The 26,263-nt window shown below is 49.0% G+C and overlaps 1 protein-coding gene across 7 annotated transcripts; it reads right to left on the reverse strand.

Moving 5' to 3' along the window:
- Nucleotides 1–262: 262 nt before the first annotated feature.
- On the reverse strand, nucleotides 263–25,147 carry MOV10 (Mov10 RNA helicase). Of its 7 annotated transcripts, none has more exons than XM_054465841.1 (21): nucleotides 24,841–25,147; nucleotides 24,521–24,722; nucleotides 11,835–12,038; nucleotides 11,321–11,556; nucleotides 10,863–11,121; nucleotides 9,171–9,305; nucleotides 8,080–8,248; nucleotides 6,847–7,001; nucleotides 6,389–6,565; nucleotides 6,122–6,269; nucleotides 5,425–5,583; nucleotides 4,752–4,855; nucleotides 4,469–4,566; nucleotides 4,157–4,373; nucleotides 2,895–3,012; nucleotides 2,529–2,720; nucleotides 2,219–2,293; nucleotides 1,202–1,327; nucleotides 1,030–1,118; nucleotides 672–793; nucleotides 263–586 (listed from the first exon to the last, which is right to left on the reverse strand). In XM_054465841.1, exons 2-21 carry the CDS (start codon nucleotides 24,655–24,657, stop codon nucleotides 495–497), a joined length of 3,012 nt encoding a protein of 1,003 aa, XP_054321816.1. In that variant the 5' UTR covers nucleotides 24,658–24,722; nucleotides 24,841–25,147; the 3' UTR covers nucleotides 263–494. The 7 variants fall into 7 exon arrangements, with proteins under 7 accessions (XP_054321816.1, XP_054321832.1, XP_063508023.1 ...); XM_054465857.1 differs by having other exon boundaries at nucleotides 24,521–24,738; nucleotides 24,841–25,130; XM_063651953.1 differs by having other exon boundaries at nucleotides 24,521–24,716; nucleotides 24,841–25,099.
- Nucleotides 25,148–26,263: the final 1,116 nt, after the last annotated feature.

Genomic DNA, 26,263 nt, shown 5'->3' on the forward strand with positions numbered 1-26,263 from the left:
AGAGCAAAGGATGAGGTCATGGCTGGCTCTGGGCCAAGGAGGCGGGTGAAGGGAGTGGTCTGTAGCAGGGGGCTAAACTTAGAAACCTGTGGGTGGCTTCCCTGCCACCTCCCACTGGGTTTCCTCCCTCAGTGTGGGGGCTGGGTTCCTCTCCAGCTGGGAGGGGGTGTGACCCTGAGCAGGGCTAAGTCCCACCCTTCCCTACTGGGTCAGCTTAGGGGCTCAGGAAGCTGGGGCCAGGCAGAGGAGACATTATCAAGGCTTTTGCATAGAACAAGATTTTGTTTTCAGAGTTTTCTTCCTCCCCTTTCCCCCAATTGTTAGCAGCTTGATGTGTCATTCTCCCCAGCAGGGGAGGGGGTGGAATGGCTTGGGTTGTAAACTCCCTCCCCCAGCCTTCCTGTCCCTTGGAGGGGCAGCTCAGCTGGGTTCTGGTTCAGGGTCACGCAGGCAGTTAAGGCTTGGCTGGTGCGAGAAGGCTGGGTGCTGTGTCTTCAGAGCTCATTCCTCCACTCTGGCTCCACTTGCAGAGACAGGCCCCCTTCACCCTCCCGCTCCTGGGGGAGGTAGTCATGACTATGGGGCCCTGGAAAGAAAGAAAGTACACTTTGTCTTCCTTACCACCTCCTCTGGCACTGTCCCCAACCTGGCCCACCCTGGCCCAGCCATACCTGAGGTAGAGGGGCTGAGCTTGCTCAGACCTTGCAGTAAATTCTGTCCCTGTTGCAGGTCCAGTTTGGCAGGGAAGGGACACCCGGTATACCCTCCGTTTTCTTTACAGAACTCCAGGAATCTGTGGGGTACAGAGGAGTGCCAGCAGAGACTGGAGGCTAAGCCACGGTCCTGTCCCATCTGAGCTGTACTTGCTCAACCTCTGGATGTCATTTAACTTATAAATACAATAGGGAGGCTGTGAAAATGGACACATCTGAGGATTAACTGAGCGATAAGCAAGCGCTTAAAAAAGATCCACCTGCCCCAGGCAGGGGCTGTGGCCACTAAGAGGGAGAACGGGGTGGGAATGCTCACACTTTCCAGTCAGGGTCATGGCCCAGGAGAAGGGGGTTCCCCACGATGATGAGCAGGGCCTTGGCCCGGGTCACAGCTACATTGAACCTCTGGAAGGAAGAAGTGGTGTGGTCATGGGAGGGAAGAGCCCCGAGGATGGAAGAATTCCTGCCACCCCGACTAGCCCTCAAACCTTGGGGTTCTTAAGGAAACCCAGATTAAAGTCCAGATCCAGCTGCACAAAGCTCTGACTGCTTCGCACGGTGGAGATGAGGATGACGCTTCGTTCTTGGCCTTGGAATTCTTCCACTGAACCCACCTAGTGGGGAAAGAGGCAGGGCCTGAGACCAGCCAGGGGTGTCAAAGGGGTGCCCTACCCCAGGGAGCTTGCCTTCCAAGGAGGGTACAGAGAGGTCACTGGGCAATTGTAGATCAGTGGAGTGAACCAGTGCTGTGACACAGCCCAGGGAAAGGGGACGGGAGGTAGGCTGTGGAAGCTGAAACCTGAAGGGTGAATCCTGCTAAGGGCTGGGGCCTGCAAAGTGTTCTAAGGAAAGAAAACAGCATTGCAAAAAACACGGGAACTCAGAGCAGTGACTTTCAAACTTTCCTGAAAATAATCACTAAGTATCTGTTAAGAATATACAACCCTGGGCCCTAACCCAGACCCCCGATCAGAATTTCCAAGAGAGAGGCCTCTAAGTCTTAGAGCAGTGTTTTCAACCCTGGCTGCACATTACAATCACCTGAGAAGCTGTAAAAACTACCAGTGCCCTGGCTCTGCCCCATAGCTGTATGAGCTGGTGGGCGGGGCCCTGGCACAGGGGTATTAAAAGCTCTCCAGGTGATTGTTATCTGCAGCCAGTGTTGAGACCAGAACCTTAAGAGAGAGAGGCTACTGGGGGTGGGGGTGGCAGCATCACATGACAGGCCACGGAATTTGGACTTTATCCTTAGGGCAGAGGCCTCAAACCTGCCTGAGTCTAGGAATGACAGGAGGTGTTTGTTAAACATGCAGGCTTCCTGATCCCATCCCAGACCCTTAAGTTGGAATCTCCAGGAGTGAGAGGCTTGGGGAGAGGTCGAGCTCTATTCAAGGCAGCAGGGGTGGAACGGGGACGTGGGCTGGACTGGAGTCGAAGTTTGAGGAAGTCTCTGGAAGTGAGCAAGTGGGGGCACACGGAAGTGGGCAAGTGGAACAGCGTGTCACCTTCAAGTCCTTGATGTCATCCAGTCCTCGAAGCTCCCTGTCAAGTTTGGTGATGCAGTAACGGATTTTCTCCACCTGGAAGGAGGGGACAGGTGCCTTTCTCTCGTGCCATTAACCTAATGCAAGAGGGAGCCTGGCAGGAGGCCAGGGAGCTGGGGAACAAAGGGAGGCGGCAGCTGACCTCGGTGCTCTTCTGAGATATGGAGCCAGCAGAGGCCTAAGCTCCCGGAGCCTCTGCCTAGTGGTCTGGATATTAAGGAGGTACCATCCGGGGAGGGGCCCCACCCTTGCTGGTAACTGAGGACCTGACCTGTTTCCGGTACGGGGAGATGACTCCCACGCTTCGAGGGCTCAGGCGGGCTTTGCCCTTCTTGGAGGAGGGGGCCAGGAGCAGCTTCAGGTAAGAAGTCACTGTGGCAGCCTCTTCAGGGTTGAAGAAGGATGGGCTGTTGCCTTCACGCTCATCTTTGCCCATTACGCCGTGAAAGATGATGGGAAAGCCCTGGACATGGGGTCGGGGAAACCGTCAGCCAAACCACCCTCCCTCTATTCCCTTCCTTTCCAAACCCTTCCAGAGAGTAAGAGATCCTAGGCCAAGGTGACAAAGGGAGGGGCTGCACCTTCAGTGGGAGGGAAGTCAGGGTACAGGGGTGGGGCCTGCCCTGCTCAGCCTCACCTGTCGAGGTAGGCCTGCCCAGCGGCAGAAGCGTTCTCGATCCACGACATCAGCACAGGCCTGCAGCTCCCCTTCGTAATAGAGCTGGTTAGGAATGTCCAGGATGGTGGGATGAGACCTGGGAGGCCGGAGGAGGAAAAGCAAGACCAAGGGTCAGACTCCCTCTGCCCTACAGGGACTCCGCTCTACCCACTCTGGGCCCACACACATTAGCCTGCTACCCCCTGGCTCCCTGGATAGCAGGACACTCATCCGTAATATCTGCTGCCAGGCACTGCAAACCACAGAAAGCAGAACCAAATATGGTTCCAGAGAGCATCTAGTCCAGGGACTCCACAGACCCATGACATTTAAAACTAAAAATTAGGGGCCCATTTTCAGGTTTCAAATTTACCAAGGACAGTACGAAACCAAATTCTCCTTGACTATCGTGTTATTTGATGAGACCATGTGTTAAATCAAAAAATATAAGTAGTGATGACACAATAACATTTATTGAGCTCGTAGTGACAGCATAAAACTCATCTAAGCATTTTAGATGGCTGAACTCTTTCACTAAAAGTATACAGCTCTTTAATTTGAATAATAGGTTTATGAAAAAACTGTATCTTCCCTATTTTTCTTTCTTTTTTTTTTTCTTTTTTTGAGATGGAGTCTCGCTCTGTCACCCGGGCTAGACTGCAGTAGCGCGATCTCAGTTCACTGCAACCTCTGCCTCCCGGGTACAAGAGATTATCGTGCCTCAGCCTCCCAAGTAACTGGAATTACAGGTGCCTGTCACTATGCCTGGCTAATTTTTGTATTTTTAGTAGAGATGGGGTTTCACCATGTTGGACAGGCTGGTCTCAAACTCCTGACCTCAAGTGATCAGGGGTGGGAGCCTGACCTACCTTGGCCTCCCAAAGTGCTGGGATTACAGCCATGAGCCACTGTGCCTGGCTTCCTCCCTATTTTTCTTATCTCTCCTTGGATTGCCTGAAAACTTCATCTGGGACTGGTACCAGACACACCCTAGCCTCTAGGAACCACTGACCACCCCCTAAGATGCAGATAAGCTGACTGGTGTAGTGTGAAACCACTGGCTAAGTCACGCAGACAACAAGCAGCAGTGCTGGGGCTAGAAAAACCTCCTACCTTCCGGTTTAGTCTTTCTGCATCACACAACCTCTGAGCAACAGGACTGCAAGCCAGACTCCAGCAGGGGCTGCATGCAGGACGTGAAGGTATAGGAGATGGCAGGGGAGGCAAGGGCATGGGAATACCTGTAGTTGCGGAGCAGCTTGGTTATGAACTGGGGGTCATAGCCATCAGGGCCCTTCTTGTACAGGGAGTTGTAGGTGAGCAGCCGCTCCAGCAGTGAGTATCCCAGTCCATGCTTCTGGGTCAGTGGGGAACGCAGTACAGGCCCCAGCTGCCGAGGGTCTCCTGCCAGCACCAGCTGCCCCCCTGGATCGCCTGTTTCCTTTACTTCCATCAGCCCTGGGAAGCAGAAGAGGTGTGGGAAGAAAGGTAAGTGGTGCAACCTCTCTGACCCACACAGGGTGTATACCTGCAGCCCCACCTGAGTCCCTCACCTGCTATAGCTACCAGACTCTCAGGCTCCATGCAGTGGCCAGCCTCATCGATGAAGATGTGTGTGAAGTGATCAATGGGAAACTGGGCCGAGACCAACCTGGGAGGTGTCAGGCCAGGCAGGGGTCATATCCAGGCACCCAACTACCAAACCTGAATGCTTTCCCAGGCTGGCTCCTCACCACCCGCCACCCCACCCCGGAAACCATTCTTCCCCCTTTCCCCAGTCCGTTGCCCCTTTAATTACACTTACGATTCAGAGACACACCCACACACACTCCCCACCTGCCAGCAGTGATGAGGGTGGTAATTAAGACTCGGTATTCCTGCAGCTTCTTCTTGGCGGGAAATACGTACTCCCCCTTCTTTGCGTCCCAGTTGCAGCAGGGCTGTGGATTGTGAAGGGACCAGAGGAATCAGCTTGGCTCCACTCATTCCCACCGTGATTCTGGCTGTGGGCCCCCCAAACAATTATTTTTATTTTTTTTTATTGAGACGGAGTCTCGCTCTGTCGCCCAGGCTGGAGTGCCGTGGTGTGATCTTGGCCCACTGCAACCTCTGCCGCCTGGGTTCAAGCAATTCTCATGCCTCAGCCTCCCGAGTAGCTGGGGCTACAGGCACGAGCCACCATACTCAGCTGATTTTTTTGTATTTTTAGTAGAGACGGGATTTTGCCATGTTGGCCAGGCTGGTCTCAAACTCCTGACCTCAGGTAATCCATCTGCCTCGCCCCCCAAAGTGCTGGGATTACAAGTGTGAGCCACTGTACCCAGCCCCCCAAACGTTTTATCCACCCCCCTCACTTACAGACAAATTGAGGCCCAGGGAGGGGTCCTGACCAACCCAAGGTCACATAGAAGTATCAGAATCCAGGTCTCCTAGCTTCCTCGCCTCAGTGTCTGCCCTGAGAGCCTCCCCGGCATTTGCCATTCTTTAGCCCTCTGCACTTCCCTAGTACCTTGATGTCCTCAGGTACCATGCGGATGTCCCTGCTGGGGGCCAGGAGGCGGTAGATGGAGCTAGGAAGGTGGACCCGGAGCCTTTGACAGAGGAGGTCAGCCCCTGAGTTGGATGGAGCGCAGGCCAGGATGTGGGCTTTGGGCAAGTGCTTCACCACCTGAGATGCAGATAAGCGCAGTGTGGGAGGCAGGTTCCTGAGACTCAGCCGTACCCAGGCTGGGGCAGGGCAAGTCTATGACGACTAAAATGTGAATGGTGACTCCAAGAGTCATGCAGTGCCCTACCCGTACAACAGTGCTCCACCCGTACAACAGTGCTCCACGGCCACATTTACCCTTACTTCCTACTTCCCCAATCCCCACCCCTTTTTTTGAGACAGAGTCTCACTCTGTCACCCAGGATGGAGTGCAGTGGCACGATCGCACTGCAGCCTCAAGTGCCCAGCTATTTTTCATATTTTTTGTAGACATAGGGTCTTGCAATATTGCCCAGGCTGGTCTTGAACTCCTTGGACTAGTCTTCCCCAAGTGCTGAGATTACAGGCATGAGCCACTGCACCCGGCCCCTGCCTCTCTTTCTGATGGCTGCTCAGAAGCAGGAGCATTTCAGGAATGGGAGGGAACTAGAATCTGGGGACAACTGCTTGGTGCTGGGGGAGTCAGAGTGCAGGCCCCAGGTTTGTGCTCAGACCCCACCTGCTTAATAGCCTCCACTAATGTGACGGTCTTGCCGGTGCCTGGAGGACCAAAGATGATGTAGGGGGCTGGACGGGTGGTGCCCATAACAATGTGCCTCATGGCCTGCAGCTGCTCTGGGTTTGACTCCAGACTCCGGTCGTACAGCCTGGCAGAGGGACCAGGAATGTGAACTTCAAGTCATCCAGTGACCCAGAGGCCTCCCTGACTCCATCCCCTGTGCCCACACTCCAAGTGGCTCCAGAGGCTCCCTGCCCACAGTCTCACTTGAGTTTCACATCTGAGGGCAGCAGCGGGACGTCCCGAGGTGCCACAGGAAAGAGCATGGGCCACAGCAGCCAGCGCCCCGTCAGCTCCAGGGCACGGTGCTGGACTCGCAGCGGCTGGCGGTTGAAGGTAAAGTTCACCTTGAAGGTCAGCCCATCCACAAAGCGGCTCAGGAGGCTTTGGGCAGAGAGAGGGGGTAAGAGTTTGTTGGGGCAGGGGAGGTGGGCAATAAAGGGCCAGAACTTTCTCCACCAACCAATGTCCCAACCCCTCTTTCCAAGACCTCAATGCAAGTTCTCTAGAAGGGGAAGCTGCCGTAGCATCTCAGGGTACCCCTGAGGAAAAGTCTCCTGCTCTGCCCCTGGGGTCTCATTTATCTCAGGGAGAAACACTTCTCCTCCCCTGGGGTCAGAAGTCTGTAGACCCTTCCAGAAGCTCAGGGTTCCCCCAACACCCACCTCATAGAAAAGCTCAGCTTGACACGGTCCAATTCCACCTTGTGCACAAAGCCCTTATATGTGATGGGGTCCTCCTGGTGTGTCTCCGAGGACAAAAGGGCAAACAGGTGGTCGCCCCGTAGCACTGAGGGGCGGCTCTCAGTCACTCCAGGAACCTATGGGGTATGAACACAAGCAAGCTTCTGTCCCAGGGATGGACGCTGAAGGGCCCAGCCCCCAGGTTCCCCAGACCTTTAAGGGACAAGGACTGAGACTGGCCTTCTAACCTAAGACTCAGGGAGTTATGCTGTCCCTGCACCCCTCTTTCCTTTCATACCAGCACGAGTCAGGGGAAGAGGAAGAAGACAAATCCTCCGAAGCTGCCCAGAGATGCCGAGCCCAGGAACCCGGAGCCTCCAGTGCAGCTGCCCTCTTGGCCAGCTCAGTTCCTGCTCTGCCTGTAAAAATCCTGTTCATCAGTTAATCGGGTTGCTAAAAAAATAATTATAAAAAAACAAAAAACGGACCAGGCATGGTGGCTCACGCCTATAATCCCAGCAATTTGGGAGGCTGAGGCAGGCAGATCACTTGAGTCCAGGTGTTGTGAGACCAGCCTGGCCAATGTGGCAAAACCCCATCTCTACAAAAAATACAAAAATTAGCCGGGCGTAGTGGGGCATGTCTGTGGTCCCAGCTACTTGGGAGGATCACTTGAGCCCGGGAGGCGGGGATTAAAGTGAGCCAAGATCATGCCATTGCACTCCAGCCTGAGCACCAGGGTGAGACCCTGTCTCAAAACAAAAACAACAACAAAAAACTTGTTCAAAACTCACTTCCTGCAGTAATCTTTCCTTGACCAAACTCACCCTCCAATTCCCACCTGCAATTGTGTGTAGAAATCCATTCTTGTGTGTAATTTTGGGCTTATATGCACATTCAAAATCCAAGAGCTAGAAAGAGCTCTAAGAATTATCCAGTCCAGCTCTGTGCATTTCAGATAAGGGAACTAAGGCTTAGAGAAAGCCAGGAACTTACCTAAGGTGGTAGCAAAGCCTGGACTAGAAGCCAGATCTTCCCCATTCCCCTGCTCCAACACGTCATTGGGCACAGGATGCCCACCCTGCTTCTTGCAGAGCCCTGGGAACCACTTCAACCTTCCTCTTGTTCTGCCCTGCTGTCAGGAATAGTTCTGCCCACAGCCTCTAGCTTGGCTGGCTTGAGCCCACCCTCCTCACACTCAATCTGAGCCCTGACCTCCAGGGTGAGCAGCCTGGGGTTCTGGTCCACAGGGTCCCAGGTCATGGGCACCGACTCCAGGTCATAGTGCCGGATATCATGCTCCATCTGCAGCTCCTCCAGGTGCAGCAGCAGCCGCAGCTTCACCTCATAGTTCCTCCACTTCAGGGCTGTCTCCAGCTGGGCCCTGGAAATGATGGTTGGGAGGGGTGAGTGGGGGCAGGAACGGGATGGGCCAGACAACCCCCATGCCCAGGAGTATCCACCACCTCCCACCTGAAGCTCTGGAACTAAGCGTCGAAAAGCAGAGAAGACTAGAGGGATACAGAAGTGGATGAGAGTCAGAGGCCCTGAAGAAGGAAGCCTTGGCTCCTGCTTCCTTGGATGCGCCTGCCCCCACCTCACCCGACTTGCAATTGCATGGTGGCTCTTATGGCCAGAACATTCTCCCCCGATCCTCTCGTGACTCCCACCTCACCTCATTCAAACGTCGCTACCTCAAACAGGCCAGGACTGACCAGCCCATTCCCTAACCCTGCTTTAGTTTCACTATAGTTCTCTTCTTCTTTTTTACAGACAAGATCTTGCTCTGTCACCCATGCTGGAGTGCAGTGGCATGATCTGGGCTCACTCACTGTCCTCGACCTCCTGGGCTCAAGGAATTCTCCCATCTCAGCCTCACAAGTAGCTGGGACTACAGACATGTGCCACCACACTTGGCTAATTAAAAGGTTTTTTTGTAGAGACAGGATCTCACTATGTTGCCCCAAGCTGGTCTTGAACTCTTGGGCTTAAATGATCCACCTGCCTCGGCCTCCCAAAGTGCTGAGATTACAGGCATGAGCCACTTACACCTGACCTGTTTAGTTCTTCATAGCACTCATCACTCCATGAAATTGTAACAAAAATGCTCATTGTCCCCCATTAAAATGAGCCAGGCCTTCATTTGACTGGTTCACCTTGAATGGTGCTTGGTGTATGGTGCGTGCTCAGTAAGGGAATGAATGAATACAGCCTGGGAGGCTGAGGATGGAGGTGCCAGGGCAATGCAAAGAAGCCAGTAGGGAAAAGACAGGGGAGAGTGTGGGGTGCAGAGGGGTGGTACTTACTTGATCTCTGCGATCTCCTTAGGGGCAGTGAAGATACTTGTTCCTTGAAGAAGCATAGGGAGCAGCTGCCTGAGGCGCGGAGGTGGGTAGTATGTCCCCAGCGCCATACTTAACTCCAGGTCATAGCCCTTAGCGCTGGAGAATCGAGGGAAGAAAACACAGAAAACCCCTCACCCTCCAAGACTCTGAGAACGCCCCTCTGGGGTGGATGCACAAAGCCCTCCTGCAATCCTACTGCTGAAAGGAAGTCAGCAGCCTCGCTCCAAGGTTGGACTATTCTCATTTTCGGAACATGCGATACTTGGAAACCTTTAAAACTATTATATAAGTAATAAATGTTCATTAGAGAAAAAAATCAAGTAATAGGTAATAAGTAAATATCATTCTTACCATCCAGGAATAACCAATGTTAACTACCAGACCTTTTTCCCTGTAAATTTCTGTTATACATATATAGTCAACAAAAAGAGCACAGTGGTCTGTGAAGGTCCTATTACATAGTTTGCTTTTTTTCTTTTTTGAGTCCCACTCTGTTGCCCAGGCTGGAGTGCAATGGCGTGATCTCAGCTCACTGCAACCACCACCTCCCAGGTTCAAGCGATTCTCCTGCCTCAGCTCCTGAGTAGAGTAGCTGGGACTACAGGCATGCGCCACCACACCCGGCTAATTTTTTTGTATTTTAGTAGAAATGGGATTTCACCATGTTGGCCAGGCTGATCTCAAACTCTTGACCTCAAGTGATCTGCCCGTCTCAGCCTCCCAAAATGCTGGGATTACAGGTGTGAGCCACCACACCCGGCTAGTTTGCTTTTATAACTCAGTATTTTGTGAACATCTAGCAAAAACAAAAAGAGATGTCTACACATATCCTACGCTTCCATCCATATGAAGTATCCAGTACAGAGAAATCTACGGAGACAGGAAGTAGATGAGCAGTTTCTTAGGGCTGAACAAAGTGGTGGAGGATAAAAGGGTGATAGCTTTTTGGGATAATGAAATGTTCTAAAACCGATGGTGGTGATGGTGTCACATATTTGTGAATATACTAAAAAAATTACTGAATTGTGTAATTTAAATGGGTGAATCATATGGTATGTTAATTATCTCAATAAAGCTGTTTAAAAAAACAGAGATGTTGGCTGGGCACGGTGGCTCACCCCTATAATCCCAGCATTTTGGGAGGCCAAGGCTGGCAGATCACTTGAGGTCAGGAGTTCGAGACCGGCCTGGCCAACATGGTGAAACCCCATCTCTACTTTACAAAAATTAGCCGGGTGTCGTAGTGGGTGCCTGTAATCCCAGCTACTCAGGAGGCTGAGGCAGGAGAACTGCTTGAGCCCAGGAGGCGGAGGTTGCAGTGAGCTGAGATCACACCACTGCACTCTAGCCTGGGCGACAGCAAGACTCCATCTCAAAACAAAAACAAAAAACAAAACAAAACAGAGATGTCTACAATGATCTGCCTGATAATCCATCACACAGGGACAATGCCTAAAACTGTTTTCACTCTGTCCTCAGATCTGCAGTTCATCTGCAACTTTCTTCCTTGACAGAAAAATTCTCTGAGACCCAGATAAGTGAAGAGCCTGCAGGAAAAGGGCTCTGGCTCCCAGCTCTGTGCTCCTCCCAAAGCCCTAGCCCATGTGGTTGAGATAGGAGCCCAGCCAGGGCTGAGTTGGAGGGAGGAGTTACCGGTCAGGTCTCTCTCCTTCCTCTATCCGATTGGTCACCACAGGGTTTCCAGTGATCCGGCTCCGCTTGAAGGGAGTCATGGGCTTCAGCTGTGCAGCCAGGGGGCTGTGGGCGACGGCAGCCAAGAAGCGGGCAATGTAGAATGTGCCGGCTCCTTCTGAACCTGACTCCCCAGGTCCCAGCAGCTCCCAGAGCACTGTGGCTGGGAAGTAGCCCACAAAGCTGGTCTTACAATGGACATGGAGTTCATAGCATTCACCTGGAGGAGGATGGATGAGTGAATGGGGGTAGGGTAGGGTAGGGACCCTCCCACCCATATCCTTATCCCTGACACTCCCCCAGGAAGCCCCATCCCAAGGCAAGAGTCCCATGGACAGTGACAGTGTGCTTCCCAAAGCATGAGTACTGCCTGGGATAAGCCCCTGTCCACCAGCTCTTTCCTTTGGAAACTCACTCACCGGGGCCCAGTGGACAGGGCAACTCCTGGTATTCATTGTAGAAAGCAAACTGGGGTGTCCGGCAGAGTGGGAAGAGGTGAGTGAGGGTAACAGACTGGGTTCCACCATTCCGAAGCCTCAGGGTCAGCACCTCTTTGCGGTTCAAATCCAGGCGGATAAGGAGCTGCCCATCTCGGGCTTCATGGGGCCCCTGGACTTCCACATCCACACCATGTTTCCCATGAAGATACTCAGCCCTGGGGAGAAGGGGAGTCAAGCGGGGGCTGGGGTGGGAGCGGTCTGACTGGGGAGTTACCCTGGGGAAAGCTTTAGGCTTGGGAGGCAGGCAAAGTGCCAGCTGTGCTTAGGAAACTCACCCCCTCCCAGCAGACCAGTTCCCTGCCCTTCCCCCATTCCCTGAAGGAGGGTGACTTATTCCCACTTGTGTAACCCACTTTTTCCTCACACAGACAGCCCCCTTCCCTCACACCCTGCAGGCCTCCCCGTACACACAACACACAACACACACACACACCTGTCATAAAAGATCTTGGCTAGCAGTGACTTGTGGTGTTTGCTGATATCTGACCCCAGCTTCATTCTCCTCTTTTCTGGGAACCGCACGTCGGCCCAGCGGTCGAGTCTGAAGAACCTGACCCGAGTCTTGGTGACGTAGGCCAGATTTGCAATCTTCATTCCATACAGCATGGAGGAGAAGCCAGGGGCGGGGGTCCCAAAGCTGCCAGAAGCAGAGGAGACTGGGAAGTGAGGGAAGGCAGGGCTCGTGGGAGGCAGGGCGGCGGGTGGGGAAGGGCATTGGAGGGTCACTCTGTGCTGGACACACCAGCCCTGCTGTGCAACAGGATGGGGCCCAGAGACAGAGAGACTCAGGCTGGGGATCGGAGGAATGTTTAATGTTTTCAGGGAAGGCAATGGGACTTCCCAAGGCAAAATACAGTTGTTTTAACAGTGGGTTCTGGATTGTTCGTTTCTGAGGGGAAAAGCCCAATCACAGGCTGCTGACTGGAAGGACTGAGGGAAGACAGAAAAAGACATAAAGTTCTTTTTGTGGGGGAAACTGTTTGGGACAGAAAAGAAAATACAAACAACCCAGAAGAAAGAGCTGAGGCTAAGGGGAAGCGGAATGATTTGATTCAGAGGGGTGGATCAGTGGGGTCCAGCCTGTTGGTGAGGAGAGAAGGGATCAGAGACAGTACAGATGTCCAAGTGTGTGGGCAAGGTGGCTGATCAGACAGCAGTTTCCACCCGAAGTCATAGGGTGCAGGTGGAACCCAAGCAGGAAGGGAAAGGATCCTTCTCCAGAGATCAAATAGCCTGGCTTTGTGCCTAGAGAAGGTGAAGACAGGGAAAACTGGTCAGAAGGACAATAACCTCAAGGCTCAGTGCCTGGAGTTCAGTTCAGTCAATTCAACAAACACTTACGGAGGCCTGTTATGTGCCAGACACTGTGCTGGATGCTGGGGGTTCAAAGATGCTAGAAACTCAGCGCTTGCCTCGAGGAGCACACAGACTGAACACATAGATTCCAGCGTGGTGCTTAGAGGGCAGCTCATCAGCCACAGAGGGGCTCAGTGCCACAGAGGGACACTGAGCCCAGTCTGGGGGCAGAGGAGGTGTCCATGAAGGCCTTCCCAGGAGGCAGCATAAGAACTGAGTCCTGAGGATGGGTGGGCATTACCTGGGCACAAGAGGGAGCGCGAAGCGTGAGCAGATGTGAGAGGTATGCAAGAGCATGTGCTGGGAGGGGCGGAGGGGGGCTGCCCACTTGACAACTCTAGCCAGGTCAGCTCAGGTGACCTCACCTCTCAGAGCCTCACTTTCCTCCTCTGTAAAATTGGAAGAAAGCGAGACTTACCTCGTAGGGTTGCTGTGAGGTTTACATGAGATTTTGACACGGCAGAGAACCACTTAGCCCAGTGCTTGGCACATAGGAGACCTCAGTGAGGGTGAGCCATGATTAGTATCACATACAGTTTCACTGTGCTAGAGTGAAATGCACAAGGAAGGGAGTGGCAGGAGGAGCAGAGGTGGGCAGGGACCAGATCATGGACAGTTTTGCACAACAGGCCAAGCCTGGACTTGACTCTGAATGTCTGCAGTCCTTTTCCCCGCTCTACTGATACCCAGGAGCCTGAGGACATTCCCACGTGCCACATACTTCAGGGACATATTCAAGATCTAGATGACTGACACCCTCCCTTAAAAAGCAAATCTTTGTTTATGAGGACTATGGTAATCCCTATTTAACTCTTAAGGCTAAATCATCATGGTCACTCACTAGGGTATGTGGTAAGATCATTTATGGTTATGAATATTTTTCAGGTGCCGCCTGCCTGTAACTCTGCCCCTCTCCTTCACCCCAAGCAAATGAGACCAGTAAAATTTGGAAAACATTGAATTGGCTATGATTTGTTTTAAAAAGGTAATAAATCATTCAAAAGCATAATAGAAAATGCTCAGTAAATGTTAGCTACTATTATTAGTATTTATATTAGTAGAAATAGTAGTACTAATAGTAGCAGTAGTAGTAGGAGTAGTAACAACTTACTTTCAGCCCACGTCAGAGGCTACACTGTGGTTACAGAACCACTGCGGTTGGTGGGTTTTAAGCAGGGGAGTGGCAAGATCATATTTGCATTTCAGATCACTCTGGCATCAGGATTGGAGGATGGATTTGCTGGAGGCAAGACTGTAGGCAGGGAGACCAGTTAGAAGAAGGCCCTTGCAATTGTCCAGTTAAAAGATAACAAAGGCCTCAGCAAGGCAGTGGGTAGAGACAGAAGGAGAGCGGCAAGATTTGCTAATACTTAGAATGTAAAATTAGCAGAAATTTGGTGACTGACAGAAGGGGGAATGAAAGCTGGGAAGAGGGAGGAGTCTAGGGTCCCCAAATCAATGGCCTGGCTTCTAGGACTATCTCTGAGATAGGATGTAAGACAAGAGGAGGAGGGGTTGGAGGGACTGACCATGACATTTGGATTTGGATATGATGCGTTTGAGATTCCTGTGGTCCAGAGGCAATCAGCTCCACGAGTCAGAAGCTGAGAACTCAGGCCAAAGTCAAGGTTCCGGCCTAGTATTAGGGAGTCCTCAGGTAGTGGTTATAATCAAGGAAGTGTAGGAATCTCCCCAGGGAGTGTGAGTAGTTGAGAGCAGCTACTAGGACAACCCGGCGAGGAAGGGAAAACAAGAAACCCTCAAGGGAGAAAGGAGAATCAGCAAAGTCTCAAAATCACGTATCAGGATCAAAAGCTGCTGAGGGGTCCAGTAATACAGGGACTGAAATCAGGAGATCATCGGTAACTTTCACAAGGGCTTCTTAGAGTCCATCACAGTCCCATGGATCGAGGCACAAGCTAATGCCTACAGCAGCTATGCTTCACAGGTATCTTGATCCTTGCAGCCCTTTCAGACACCTGTTCAGTCCATTTTTGAGAGTCACTAGTGTAAGAATACTGCATGTATATCCCTCACAGTGCTAAGAAAACAACAGTGCAAACTCCAAGAAAAGTGGCTCCAGGATCCCAGATCAATGCTGGGCAGAAAGAGGGCTTTGTGGGGACTGAACAAACTGGGAAGTGCATGCCCTGTCTGAAGCGGGTAACTGCTCATCTCCGAACGGGGCCAGTAGGGAATGCAGGCCCCAGATGGCCAGATCTGACTTTCAAGAAAAGACAAAGTCAAAATTTTAACATGAAACCTCCTATTTTTGGAAACCTGCATGGCACAAGGGCAGACAGAACTCATCTCTGTAAATTTTCCAAATTCTACTGCAGATGCTATCCGTAAATATTTCTCAAATTATTCTCTATGTCTCTTACCACTACCCAAATTCACCTAACACTGGTTTAGTTGACAGTCATAGAAAAATTATTTTTAAAAAATCACAAACTTGTATTCTTGTCAGAAAAAAGCCCCAATCCTTGTATTATACATGTAATCCTCTATATTTATTTTATTTTATTTTATTTTTTGAGGCAGGATCTTGCTCTATCGCCAGGCTGGAGTACAGCGGCGCGATCTCGGCTCACTGCAACCTCTGCCTCCCGGGTTCAAGCGAGTCTCCTGCCTCAGCCTCCTGAGTAGCTGGGACTACAGGTGCACGCCACCACACCCAGCTAATTTTTGTATTTTTAGTAGAGACAGGGTTTCACCATGTTAGCCAGGATGGTCTCAATGTCTTGACCTCATGATCTGCCCGCCTCGGCCTCCCAAAGTGCTGGGATTACAGGTGTAAGCCACCGTGACCGGCCGTAATCCCCTATATTTCTAAGAAAAACTTTCTAACCAAGGCTGGGAACCAGCAGCTATAAAATAAAACTAGGTCAAGTGTGGTGGCTCATGCCTGTAATCCCAACACTTTGGGAAGCTGAGGTGGGAGGACTGCTTGAACCCAGGAGTTTGAGACCAGCCTGGGCAACAGTGAAAAAAAAAAAAAAAAAAGCCAGGCGTGGTGGTGCACACCTGTAGTCCCAGCTACTTAGGAGGCTGAGGCAGAAGGATCACTTGAGCCCAGGAGGTCAAGGCTGCAGTGAGCTGTGATCACGCCACTGCGCTCCAGCTTGGTTAACAGAGCTTGGGTAACCCTGTCTCTAAAAAAGAAAACAAACATTTCTGACTACTAAAAAATATTTTCTCTAGCAAAAGGTAATATAAACACATTCAACAGATAAATACTCATAATGCAGATGACAGGCAAAGGGCTAATTTTTATAATACATAAATTTTCTTACAAATTGACAAGATGAACAATTCAACAGAAAAATTGAATATTCAATTAAAAAAACAGATCCAGATGGCCAAAAGAGTATGAAAAACTGCTCCAAATGTAGAGAAATGCAAATTAAAGTATAAATGAGATATTATTTTATTCACATTAGACTGACAAAAATGAACATAGTTCTAGCATATATTGCTATAATGGGTATGTTGAAAAGTGAACTCATAAATTGCTGGTAGAAGAGTCAGGTATTGCCATCTTTTGAGAAAACAATCTGGCAACATCTACAAATATTTAAAATACAGGTATCCTTTAAAACCCAGGGACTGTCCAGGCGTGGTGGCTCACACCTGTAATCCCAGCATTTTGGGAGGCTGAGGCAGGCGGATCACCTGAGGTCGGGAGTTTGAGACCAGCCTGACCTACATGGAGAAACCCATCTCTACTAAAAATAGAAAAAATTAGCTGGGCATGGTGGCGGGTGCCTGTAATCCCAGCTACTCAGGAGGCTGAGGCAGGAGAATCGCTTGAACCCGGGAGGCGGAGGTTGCAGTGAGCCAAGATGGTGCCATTGCACTCCAGCCTGGGCAACAAGAACCAAACTCTGTCTCAAAAAAAAAAAAAAAAAAAAATCCCAGGGACTGGACATGGCTCACGCCTCTAATCCTAGCACTTTGGGAGGCTGAGGTGGGGGGATCACTTGAGCCCAGCAGTTTGATATCAGCCTGAGAAACATAGCAGGTCCCTGTCTCTACAAAAAATTTTTTTAAAAAATTAGCCAGGTGTGGTGGCACGCCCCTGTAGTCCCAGCTACTCAGGAGGCTGAGGTGGGAGGACTGCTTGAGCCCAGGACTTTGAGGTTACAGAGAGCTATGATTGCAGAACTGCACTCCAGCCTGGGCAACAAAGCAAGACCCTGACTCAAAAAATAAAATAAAACAAAATTTAAATTTAAAAGATAAAACAAAACCCCACAAAACCCAGTAACCCTGTTCCTGGAATGTGTCCCATGGGAAGAAAAGTACCAATGTATAAAGACATATGTGCAAGAATACTTACTGCAGAGTCACTCACAGTGGTCAAGAATTGAAAATTAAACAAATGCCCATCAACAGAGTGAAAGGTGAACACATTGTAAGCACTCATACCATGGGATATTATGCAGCCATTGAAAAGATATACCACACCCACTCAAATGGCTAACATTTAAAAGGCTCACAATACGAAATACTGGTAAGGATACGGAACAACCAGGCCAGACACAGGGGGTCATGCCTGTAATCCTAGCACTTTGGAAGGCTGAGGTAGGAGGATCACTTGAACTGAGAAGTTCAAGACCATCCTGGGAAACATAGTAAGAGCCTGTTTCTACAAAAAAATTAAGAAATTAGCTGGGCCCTTGAGGCTGCAGTCTGCCACAATTGTGCCACTGCACTCCATCCTGATAGAATGAGATTCTGCCTCAAAAAAATAAAAAATAGAACAACCAAAACTCTCATGCATTGTTTGTTGGTCTGTAAAATGGTTTAAGCACTTCGGGAAAAGGTCTAATAGTTCCTTGTAAAACTAAACATATGCCTATCCTGACTCAAAAACTCCACTCCTAGTTACATCCCCAAGAGAAATTAAAATGTAAGTCCACAAAATGACTTGTATAAAATGTTCCTGGCTGGGCACGGTGGCTCATGCCTGTAATCCCAGCACTTTGGGAGGCCAAGGCGGATGGATCATCTGAGGTCAGGAGTTCAAGACCAGCCTGGCCAACATGGTGAAACCCTGTCTCTACTAAATACAAAAAATTAGCTGGGCATGGTGGCACATGCCTGTAGTCCCAGCTACTTGGGAGGCTGAGGCAGGAGAATTGCTTGAATCCCAGAGGCGGAGGTTGCAGTGAGCCAAGACTGCGCCATTGCACTCCAGCCTGGGTAACAAGAGCAAAACTATCTAAAAAAAAAAAACAAACAAATCCATAAACAATTTTTTTTCATTTCTAGGCAAACATAACATAAATTTTGAACTCTAGCTGATAATAATCACGCTAAATAATTAATAATAATTTGTTGGAGTGAAGTGCACTGATGTCTGTAACTTATTTTGAAATGCATCAGGAAAATTAAGATGACTTGCTAAAGGAATAGAGGGATGGATCTATGGGCAGATATGTGTAAAATGTTAAAAGAAATCTAGGTAAGGGTATGTGGATGTTCACTGTAGAATCATTTCAACTTTTCTTTATGTTTAAAATTTATTATAGTATAATATTGGGGAAAAAATCCCAACAATGCATTAGAGGTCTATGCCAGATGCCTACGAGTGATTCCCATCATGCAGTTGAGAGAGTAGGAACATGATTCTTTTGACAGAGTCTTGGTCTGTCGCCCAGGCTGGTGTGCAATGGCACCATCTTGGCTCACTGCAATTTCCACTTCCCGGGTTCAAGCGATTCTCCTGTCTCAGCCTCCCGAGTAGCTGGGATTACAGGCGCCCACAACCACGCCCAGCTAATTTTTTGTATTTTTTAGTAGAGACAGGGTTTCGCCATGTTGGCCAGGCTGGTCTCAAACTCCTGACCTCAGGTGATCCACTCGCTTTGGCCTCCCAAAGTGCTGGGATTACAGGTTTGAGCCACTGAGCCCGGCCAAACATGATTCTTTTTCAATAAAACAATGACTAAAAAAAAACCCTGATTGATATCAAGAGTTACCTGAGTATAGGGCGGAATGTGGAAATGGAGGTGGGATGCCCATAAGGGGAGGGGTCCACAATAAAAATGATATGTGATAATGATCCCACGTGTGTAAACTTATGTAGGTGTGATATAAGCATGCCTGCAAAAAGAGATAAATGAACCTAGCGCAGTAGCTCACACCTGTAATCCCAGCACTTTGGGAGGCCAAGGCGGTGGATCACCTGAGGTTAGGAATTCAAGACCAGCCTGACCAATATGGTGAAACCCCGACTCTACTAAAAATACAAAAATTAGCCAGGCATGGTGGTTCACGCCTGTAATCCCAGCTACTTGGGAGGCTGAGGCAGGAGAATTGCTTGAACCCGAGAGGTGGAGGTTGCAGTGTGCTGAGATTGTGCCACTGCACTCCAGCCTAAGTGACAGAGAGAGATTAAAAAAAAAAAAAAAGAGATAAATGAAAAGGTGGTCACCAAAAGTATTTTTAAAACATTTAAACAAGTATCTAACATAAGACATTAAAGCCCTTAATTCCCTTGCTCCCAACTACTTGCTTGATTAGGAGCAATTAATTAAACCCACTATTCGATGTATGTTTTTCCTGTCTTTTTTCTATGCATATAAAACACAATAATGAGATGATACATGCTACACATACTATTCTGCAGCAGGCGTTTTCACCACCATGGATCTTCTCCCGTAACAATGCTTTATAGAGCCACCATGACCTTTTGAATGGCTACAAAAGACAGCATGTATGAATGCATCATGGTGTGTTTTTTTCTCTAGTGATAGACAAGCTGCCTGAAATTTCTGGCTACTCCAAATGTTACAATAACTATCCTTGCACACAAACCCTTGTACTTGTAGGCAAGTCTAATGGGATAAATTCCTTAAAGCAGAACCTCCTGGGTCAAAGAGAATGAACCTTTACAACTTTGATAAGTTCTGCCAAATTGTCCTTTAAACAAGTTGTACAAATTTATGTTCTCACTAACAAGAGTTAGAAAATGCCCTTTTCCCAAGGCTCTAACATCAGAAATTTTCAATGTTTTAAATTTTTGACCATTTGATTACAAAAAATGGTATCTTTTTTAACTGTGCATTTCTCTGATCACCAATATAGTCAAGGATCTTTCCTTCTTTTATTAGTCATTTATATTTTTTCTGTGAGCTGCCTGATCATACCCCTTGCTCAATTTTCTAGGTCCCAATTAACTGTTCTCCCTACCTCTGGCTTCATACCCCTACCCTAGGCCACCGCCTATATCTGCAGAATTGTCGTCAAACACAAATCTGATCTTGTTCCCTCAATTTACAACTTCATAGTCCACAAAATTAAGTCTTTAATATGGCACCTTCCAAGATCCTCCATAGTAACAACGATAATGCAAATACAATAACATCAACAGAAAACGTTTCCTGAATGCATTATCTCATTCAATCCTCAAAACAACCCTTTGAGGTAGTAATTATTACCATCCCATTTTAGAGAAAAAGAAATTGAGGTACACATCCTCACCCACACTTGGCCTCTTGTCAATCCATCCTTATTTCAGCCATTCCCAACTACTTGTATCACTGTGCCCGTCTGCAGACTTCTGCACTGTGGACATCCTTAGCCTGCACTTCCCTGCCTTATGCTGCCCCTGTTGTTTGTTGGGTGAACAATGGCTAATCTTTTTAGACCCAGTTCAGGAAAAGCCAAAAGCTAGAGGAAAGGTATTTTAGAACATATGATCAGATTTGGAAGTGATCTTAAAGAGACATCTAGTTTCATCATCTATAGACTGTGGATTCCAACTCTGATTAGCGGGTCAAAGCCAGGGTTTTTATAAAATTGAAATAAAACAGAATAAAAAATATCAGAGAGCAGGGAGTGAAACTATGTATTGTTTCAAGGGCAGGCATTGTTTTGTGAAGGTTGTGTATACCAGGTCCCAAAGTAAAATGTGTTTTTTACTGTGGGTAGAGGTCCAACCACCAAGCCACTCTCCACGCCAGAAGCCAGAATGATCTTTCTAAATCTGATTATGTCCGTCTCTTACTTTGAAATTTTCTGTGTTTTCCTATTTCCGTTAAGATTAAAGACAACAAAACACCTCACAATGCCTACCCAGGGCCCTGCTGGCCTCCTGTTCTTCTGAGGTCATCCCAAGCCTTTGAAGGTGCTGTTCCTTCTGCCTGTACACTCTCCCCTTGCCCTTTACGTCTTCTAAGTCCCATTAATCCTTCAAGATTCTGCTCAAATATCACTTTCCCCAAGAAACCTCTGCCTAGGTTTCTTGATCTAGTCTAGGTTGCTAGACTAGGTCAGATCTCCAAATTATATACTCTCAATGCATACTGGACTTTTCCGTACAAGCACTCATCACAACCGTAATTAAGTAATTATCTAACTGCTGCCTCCTTCCTTAGTCAGTTGGGTTCCTTTTGTATTATTTCTAGCAACTCACTTTTGCTTTGCCATTCATAGGAGGCACTCAGCCAGTACTTGTAGAAGAATGAGTCTCCTATCCAAAGCAAGAATCATCTTCTCTCAGAAACCTTTCGTGACATCAGTCCTTACCCCATACAACGGACTCCTAATCATCATCGCACTAATGAGGGGTACCACTTACAAAGCCAGTGTAATATGCTAGCCACACAAATGCTTTGCCTAGGACAACTCATTTTGGTCTCTCACAACTCCGAGAGAAAGGTATTATTTTACATACTCTTACAGTTGGGGAAATGGAAGATTTAGAGAGTTGTTCAAAGTTAAATGCAACCACTAAATGGCAGGGCTATCTAAACACCGTTACTAGCACCTATACTACTGTACTGCATTTGTTTGTCTACACATATCTGCTGCTCTTTACTAGATTATATTCTTTGGAGGCAAGGACCAAGGCACAGGCACATAGTAGAGCCTCATTAAATATATTTGCTAAATGAATAAAGGTAGGTGGGAAAAGGCAAGAGTTCAGAGCAGAGTACTTTATAACATCATAAAATAACCTAGCTGGAGAGACCTATCCCCTCCCACTGTAGGAATCTCCTAGAATTCCTAGAGTGTGACTTGCTGTACCCCCTGCTATATGGCCCATTCTCTTGTTAGTTAACTCTAGTTGCTAGTTCAATTAGATTCTGCAAGCATTTATTGAGTATCTACTACATACAAAGCTCTATGCTGGGGACTGCAGACCCATATAAACCTGACTAAAGGTAGAGGATCTAGCATTTGCGTGGCTAGCATATTATACTGGCTTTGGCATATTACACTGATTTGGTACCAGGAGGAGATGACCACGTGCCATAAAGCAGAGTGTAACGTGACCATAATACCAGGCTGTACCCAAGGTATAAAGAATAAGCCATGAGAGCCCAGAGAAAAAGCAAGTAATTCCTACTGGGAAATGAAGGTTGACTTCACAGCATTCCAGCCTGGCTTTAAAGGATGTGTAGGCAAGTTCTTTAATCTGAACATACATTTCCCCAACATGATGAGGGTACAGAGTGGGGATAGTTGATGAAACCCACTTCTGTCTTCCGGAGTGACACAGGAGTGCAATCTTATCCATTATAACACTCCAAAATAGTCAAGGATAATTACCTTGTACTGTCTGATTTTTCTATTTTTGAGGCAAATATTTCTCAGTTTCTTTCACTGGGTCTCAGGATAGAATATGAACCCACATAGAAGGCCTTTCCTCCTCCTCCATGTACTAAAATTTTATCTCTTTCAAGACTAAAGTCAATGCCATCTTCTCCATCACACCCCCTAATGATTACAGAGGAGTGGCATCTTATCTGCATAAACACAAGTGCATACAGTAAAAACTACTTTTGAAAATGCCTACATTCACCCACAATATACAGTATATCTGGCTTTCTGTATGCAATCCAACACAACCAGTTTTTCCCCAGTACTAAAACATACTATGTACCTTCGGTTTACAGCTGACAAAGACTCTCCTTGATCAAACTTTTGTTAGGCTCCCCTGAGCCCTCTTTTTGACTAGCCCTTGACCTTGCCTCCCCAAACCCTTCAGTCTTAGGCCCACCTAGTTCAGTTTTAGCAAGAATACTGAAGTCATTTTAGTGAGACTCCTCACCCTTGATGCATGACCACGCTTGATATCTGATCAAGTTCCTCATTCTCGCCTTTGATGTCCAAGTCCTTGGTCTGCCTTTAACAAGAATCTTGTTAGGTCAGGTGAGCAAAAATCCTCCCACTGTTTATGGCTCCTCTTAGTAATTTTCTATATATTGATCCCCTTACTCTGTTCATTGGTCATAAATCCCCCGCTGTTTTTGCTGTATTCAGAATTGAGCTCCAACTCTCTTTTCTATTGCAATACCCTCTTACCCTAGCCTTGAGTCAAGTCTTCCTTACTGTTTTAACCAATTACTTTTTCCTTAACAGAGCCAAAAGAAGTAGGTGACTTGCTTCACAGCCATGTTGTACTCTGTGGATATGGGTGAATTCACATACCTAAAGTGTTGATACCATGTGATGCAAATGCTCGCTCTTTCCTCCAGCATTTTTCTTTCACCATCCCTAGTATAATCCTCCATTTTACCATGTACTATCCTATATTGTGTACATGTATATTGCATGCATATCATAGCCTCTGATGCTCCTCTGGGATTGTGTGTTTTTCATCTTAAGAGTCCCCATAGTGTCCAGCATGGTGACATAAAACAGGGCCTCATCATCTTTGCCCCTTCTCAGATGTTGTTGAAGCCTGTTAATATCCCTCTACAAATGTGATATCCATTAGTGAAAACGATATTCCAGACACGATTTCACCAAAATGGAGAGTCTCTACCCTTTCCCCCCACCTCAAATCACACTTCTATTAGCTCAATCTTAGACTTCAGCTGTTTTAGCAGCCATATCTCACCCATACTGGCCCTCTGGTCTGTTAAAACCCAAGGTCTTTTTCGGGAGGTCTGTTATTAAGCCCAGATTCCCACTACATTATGTTTATTTGTACAAGTCTTTACGTTTACCCTTGTTAAACTGCTTCTTGCTTTTCCACGCAAGGCAGCAGCCTGTTGATAAACGTGTTTTTGAAGCACAATTCTGTGGTGTGACAGAAGACTCTTTGATTTTCACTTGGGTGGTAACAGGAAAAGGAGACCAAACAGCCTTCAGCCACAGGGTGAAAGGGAGCCTCCAGAAGGCTGGCCCTGCCCCTGGGTCTCCATGGAGAAGCCACAGGTGCTAATGGAGGTTTGGTACGTACGTAGTTTGTGCCCTTTTCTTCTTTCCAGAGCTTCCTGAGCTTCTCCCTTCTACCCTGGGCCTCTTCAGTTCTCCCAGATAGCGGACCCCCGAGGCAGCAGCGCCTCAACAAGGTGGCAGAGGTCCCCGTAAAGCCCGCGCCCGGGCTCGCAGCCCCTAACAGGCAGCCTCTAACCCGCGCTCCCGCGATGCCTGGGCCCCCTCTGGAGGCTCCCCTCCCCCACCGCGAGCGCTGTCCCTCAGCCCCCGCGAGCGGCGCGTGGACGCGGGACCCAGATCCCGGCCCCGGGTTCCGGCCTCCGGGGGCGCGGGCAGCGCGGGAGGCTCTCCGCGGGGACTTGGCGCAGGGGCCCAGCTCGGGCAGAACGGGCGGGCTCCGGGCGGCGCTGGTGGGGCGTGGGCGAGGCGCGGGAGGGGAGATCTGCGCCGCCCCGGGACTGGCCTGAGCCGCTGGGGGAGCTGCGTCTCTTGCGCCCCGGGGCGGGAAAGGTGGCCCCCGCGCGGGGGTCGTGGCAGCAAGCTGGGCCCGCGATTCGGGGCCGGGAGTGGGCCGGCCCGTACCTGATCTTGAAGTCGCGGTTATAAATGGTCCGCAGCCGCTCGCGATCTGTCTCCATGTCCAGTCCCCGAACGACCAGGAAACTCTCGAAACACTGGCCCGCCTCCCGGAGCTGCCGGCAGCTGAACTTACTGGGCATCGCGGCGGCGGCTGCGGCCCAGGCAGGAGGGTCCGTGGAAATGAAACTGAAAGTCGCCGCTGCAGCTGGAAGTTGGCGGCCCTGAGATGAGGGTGCACCAGGAGGGAAGCCCCCTAACTCTGACCCCTGATCCTGCGGGCTCCCTTCTCCCCACCAGGCTTCCCTCCTCCGTTCTTTTCTTACCTGAGCTTTCCCTTCGGTTTCTTCGTCCTATCCCCTCCCCCTCTTCGCATTAACTCTTTCCTAAAGCGTCTGACCCCTCCCTCAGGGCCCTCCCCTTACCCCAAGCTCCCTCCCCTGGCTTCTAGCCAGTATCAGAACGTGGCTACCGCTTGGGGCCCTCTGAACAGCCCGGGAGGACCTCCGAGCCTCAGCCAGGGCTACCCTCACGCCCACCCTCCAGAGCCTCAGGAATCAGTGAAAAGCAGAAGAGCAAAGGGCAGGACTGGGACCTAGGTCGGCTGCGGCCGGACTGGGGAAGCTCATCCAGCGCCTCCCCCAGCCTTCCAGGGACGTAAACCCGTGGAAGCAGGCGACACGCCCCCTCCCCCATTTTCCCTTCTTGGGCTTTCAGACGCACGTAGTTGGCATAAGGGTCAAAGAAGTTTGGGGAAAAGAACCCAGTGTCTCTGAGATAAAGGTGTGTACGTGTGGGAGGGAGGGACAAGGGGCTCTGCCAGGATACACAGTCATTGCTTTTCTCTGCCACATCGGCTTATGTGGAAAGGCTGGTGACCCTTACCCCTGAGCCACATATTTGGGCGCTTCGTTGCATTCCAGTCTGTATTGCTCTTTAATTTTTACTGGTATATACGGTGGCACCTTATATTCATCAAAATACTAGCATCTTGAGCGTAAGGGACTGTTGTGTTAGGCAATAATAAGTGGTTAATAGTGACAGCATCAATACCAAGAAGAGAACTAAAAGGGCAGTGTGCTTCAGAAGACTGTATAGACAAATTTAAGGGGGTGGGGCTACAATAACAAACCTTTGCATCTATTTTTTTCCCGCAGAATGAAATAACACACACACTAGAATGGGACAAGCTAAGTTACACTACAAAGTTTTAAATCAAATACATCACTTTCAAATAAATCAAAGCTAGTGTTGTTCTCCATAGTAGCTACCAGCAGGAGGCCACACACTCAGTCTACGGAATTGAAGAAAGTCCAGAACCCAGGTCATACTCCAGCTGGGCTACCCTGTACCTTCTCTAAGGCCAACAACCAAATGAAGCCAGGAATAACAGGCTTTTAGCAACAGGAAATGCAATGTCAGTGTGAACCAAAGCTACGGGGATGGGTAAAATAGAGCAGAGGAAAACATCTTACAAACTTATTATGCAAAGTAGAGGAAAAAACTAGAAAAGCAGCCAAAGATTTTACCTTTTTTTCTCCCTCAGTGTCCTGATGAGGTTCCAGAAGAGTAGAGAGGGTGAACTCCTCAAAATTGCCTTGTTACTTACCATCTCAAAAACCTATCATCAACCATACTCAAACTGAATGTCTGGCTCCATTCTGACCAGCAAATCTAAATCCATATTATTCTTGGATACAATCTCCCTTCTTCTCTGGTCAGGTTTATGTCTTGGATGTTCTCAAAACG

This window comes from Pongo pygmaeus, chromosome 1 (genome assembly GCF_028885625.2).
Source record: "Pongo pygmaeus isolate AG05252 chromosome 1, NHGRI_mPonPyg2-v2.0_pri, whole genome shotgun sequence".
In the NCBI taxonomy this organism is placed as follows: Eukaryota; Metazoa; Chordata; class Mammalia; order Primates; family Hominidae; genus Pongo; species Pongo pygmaeus.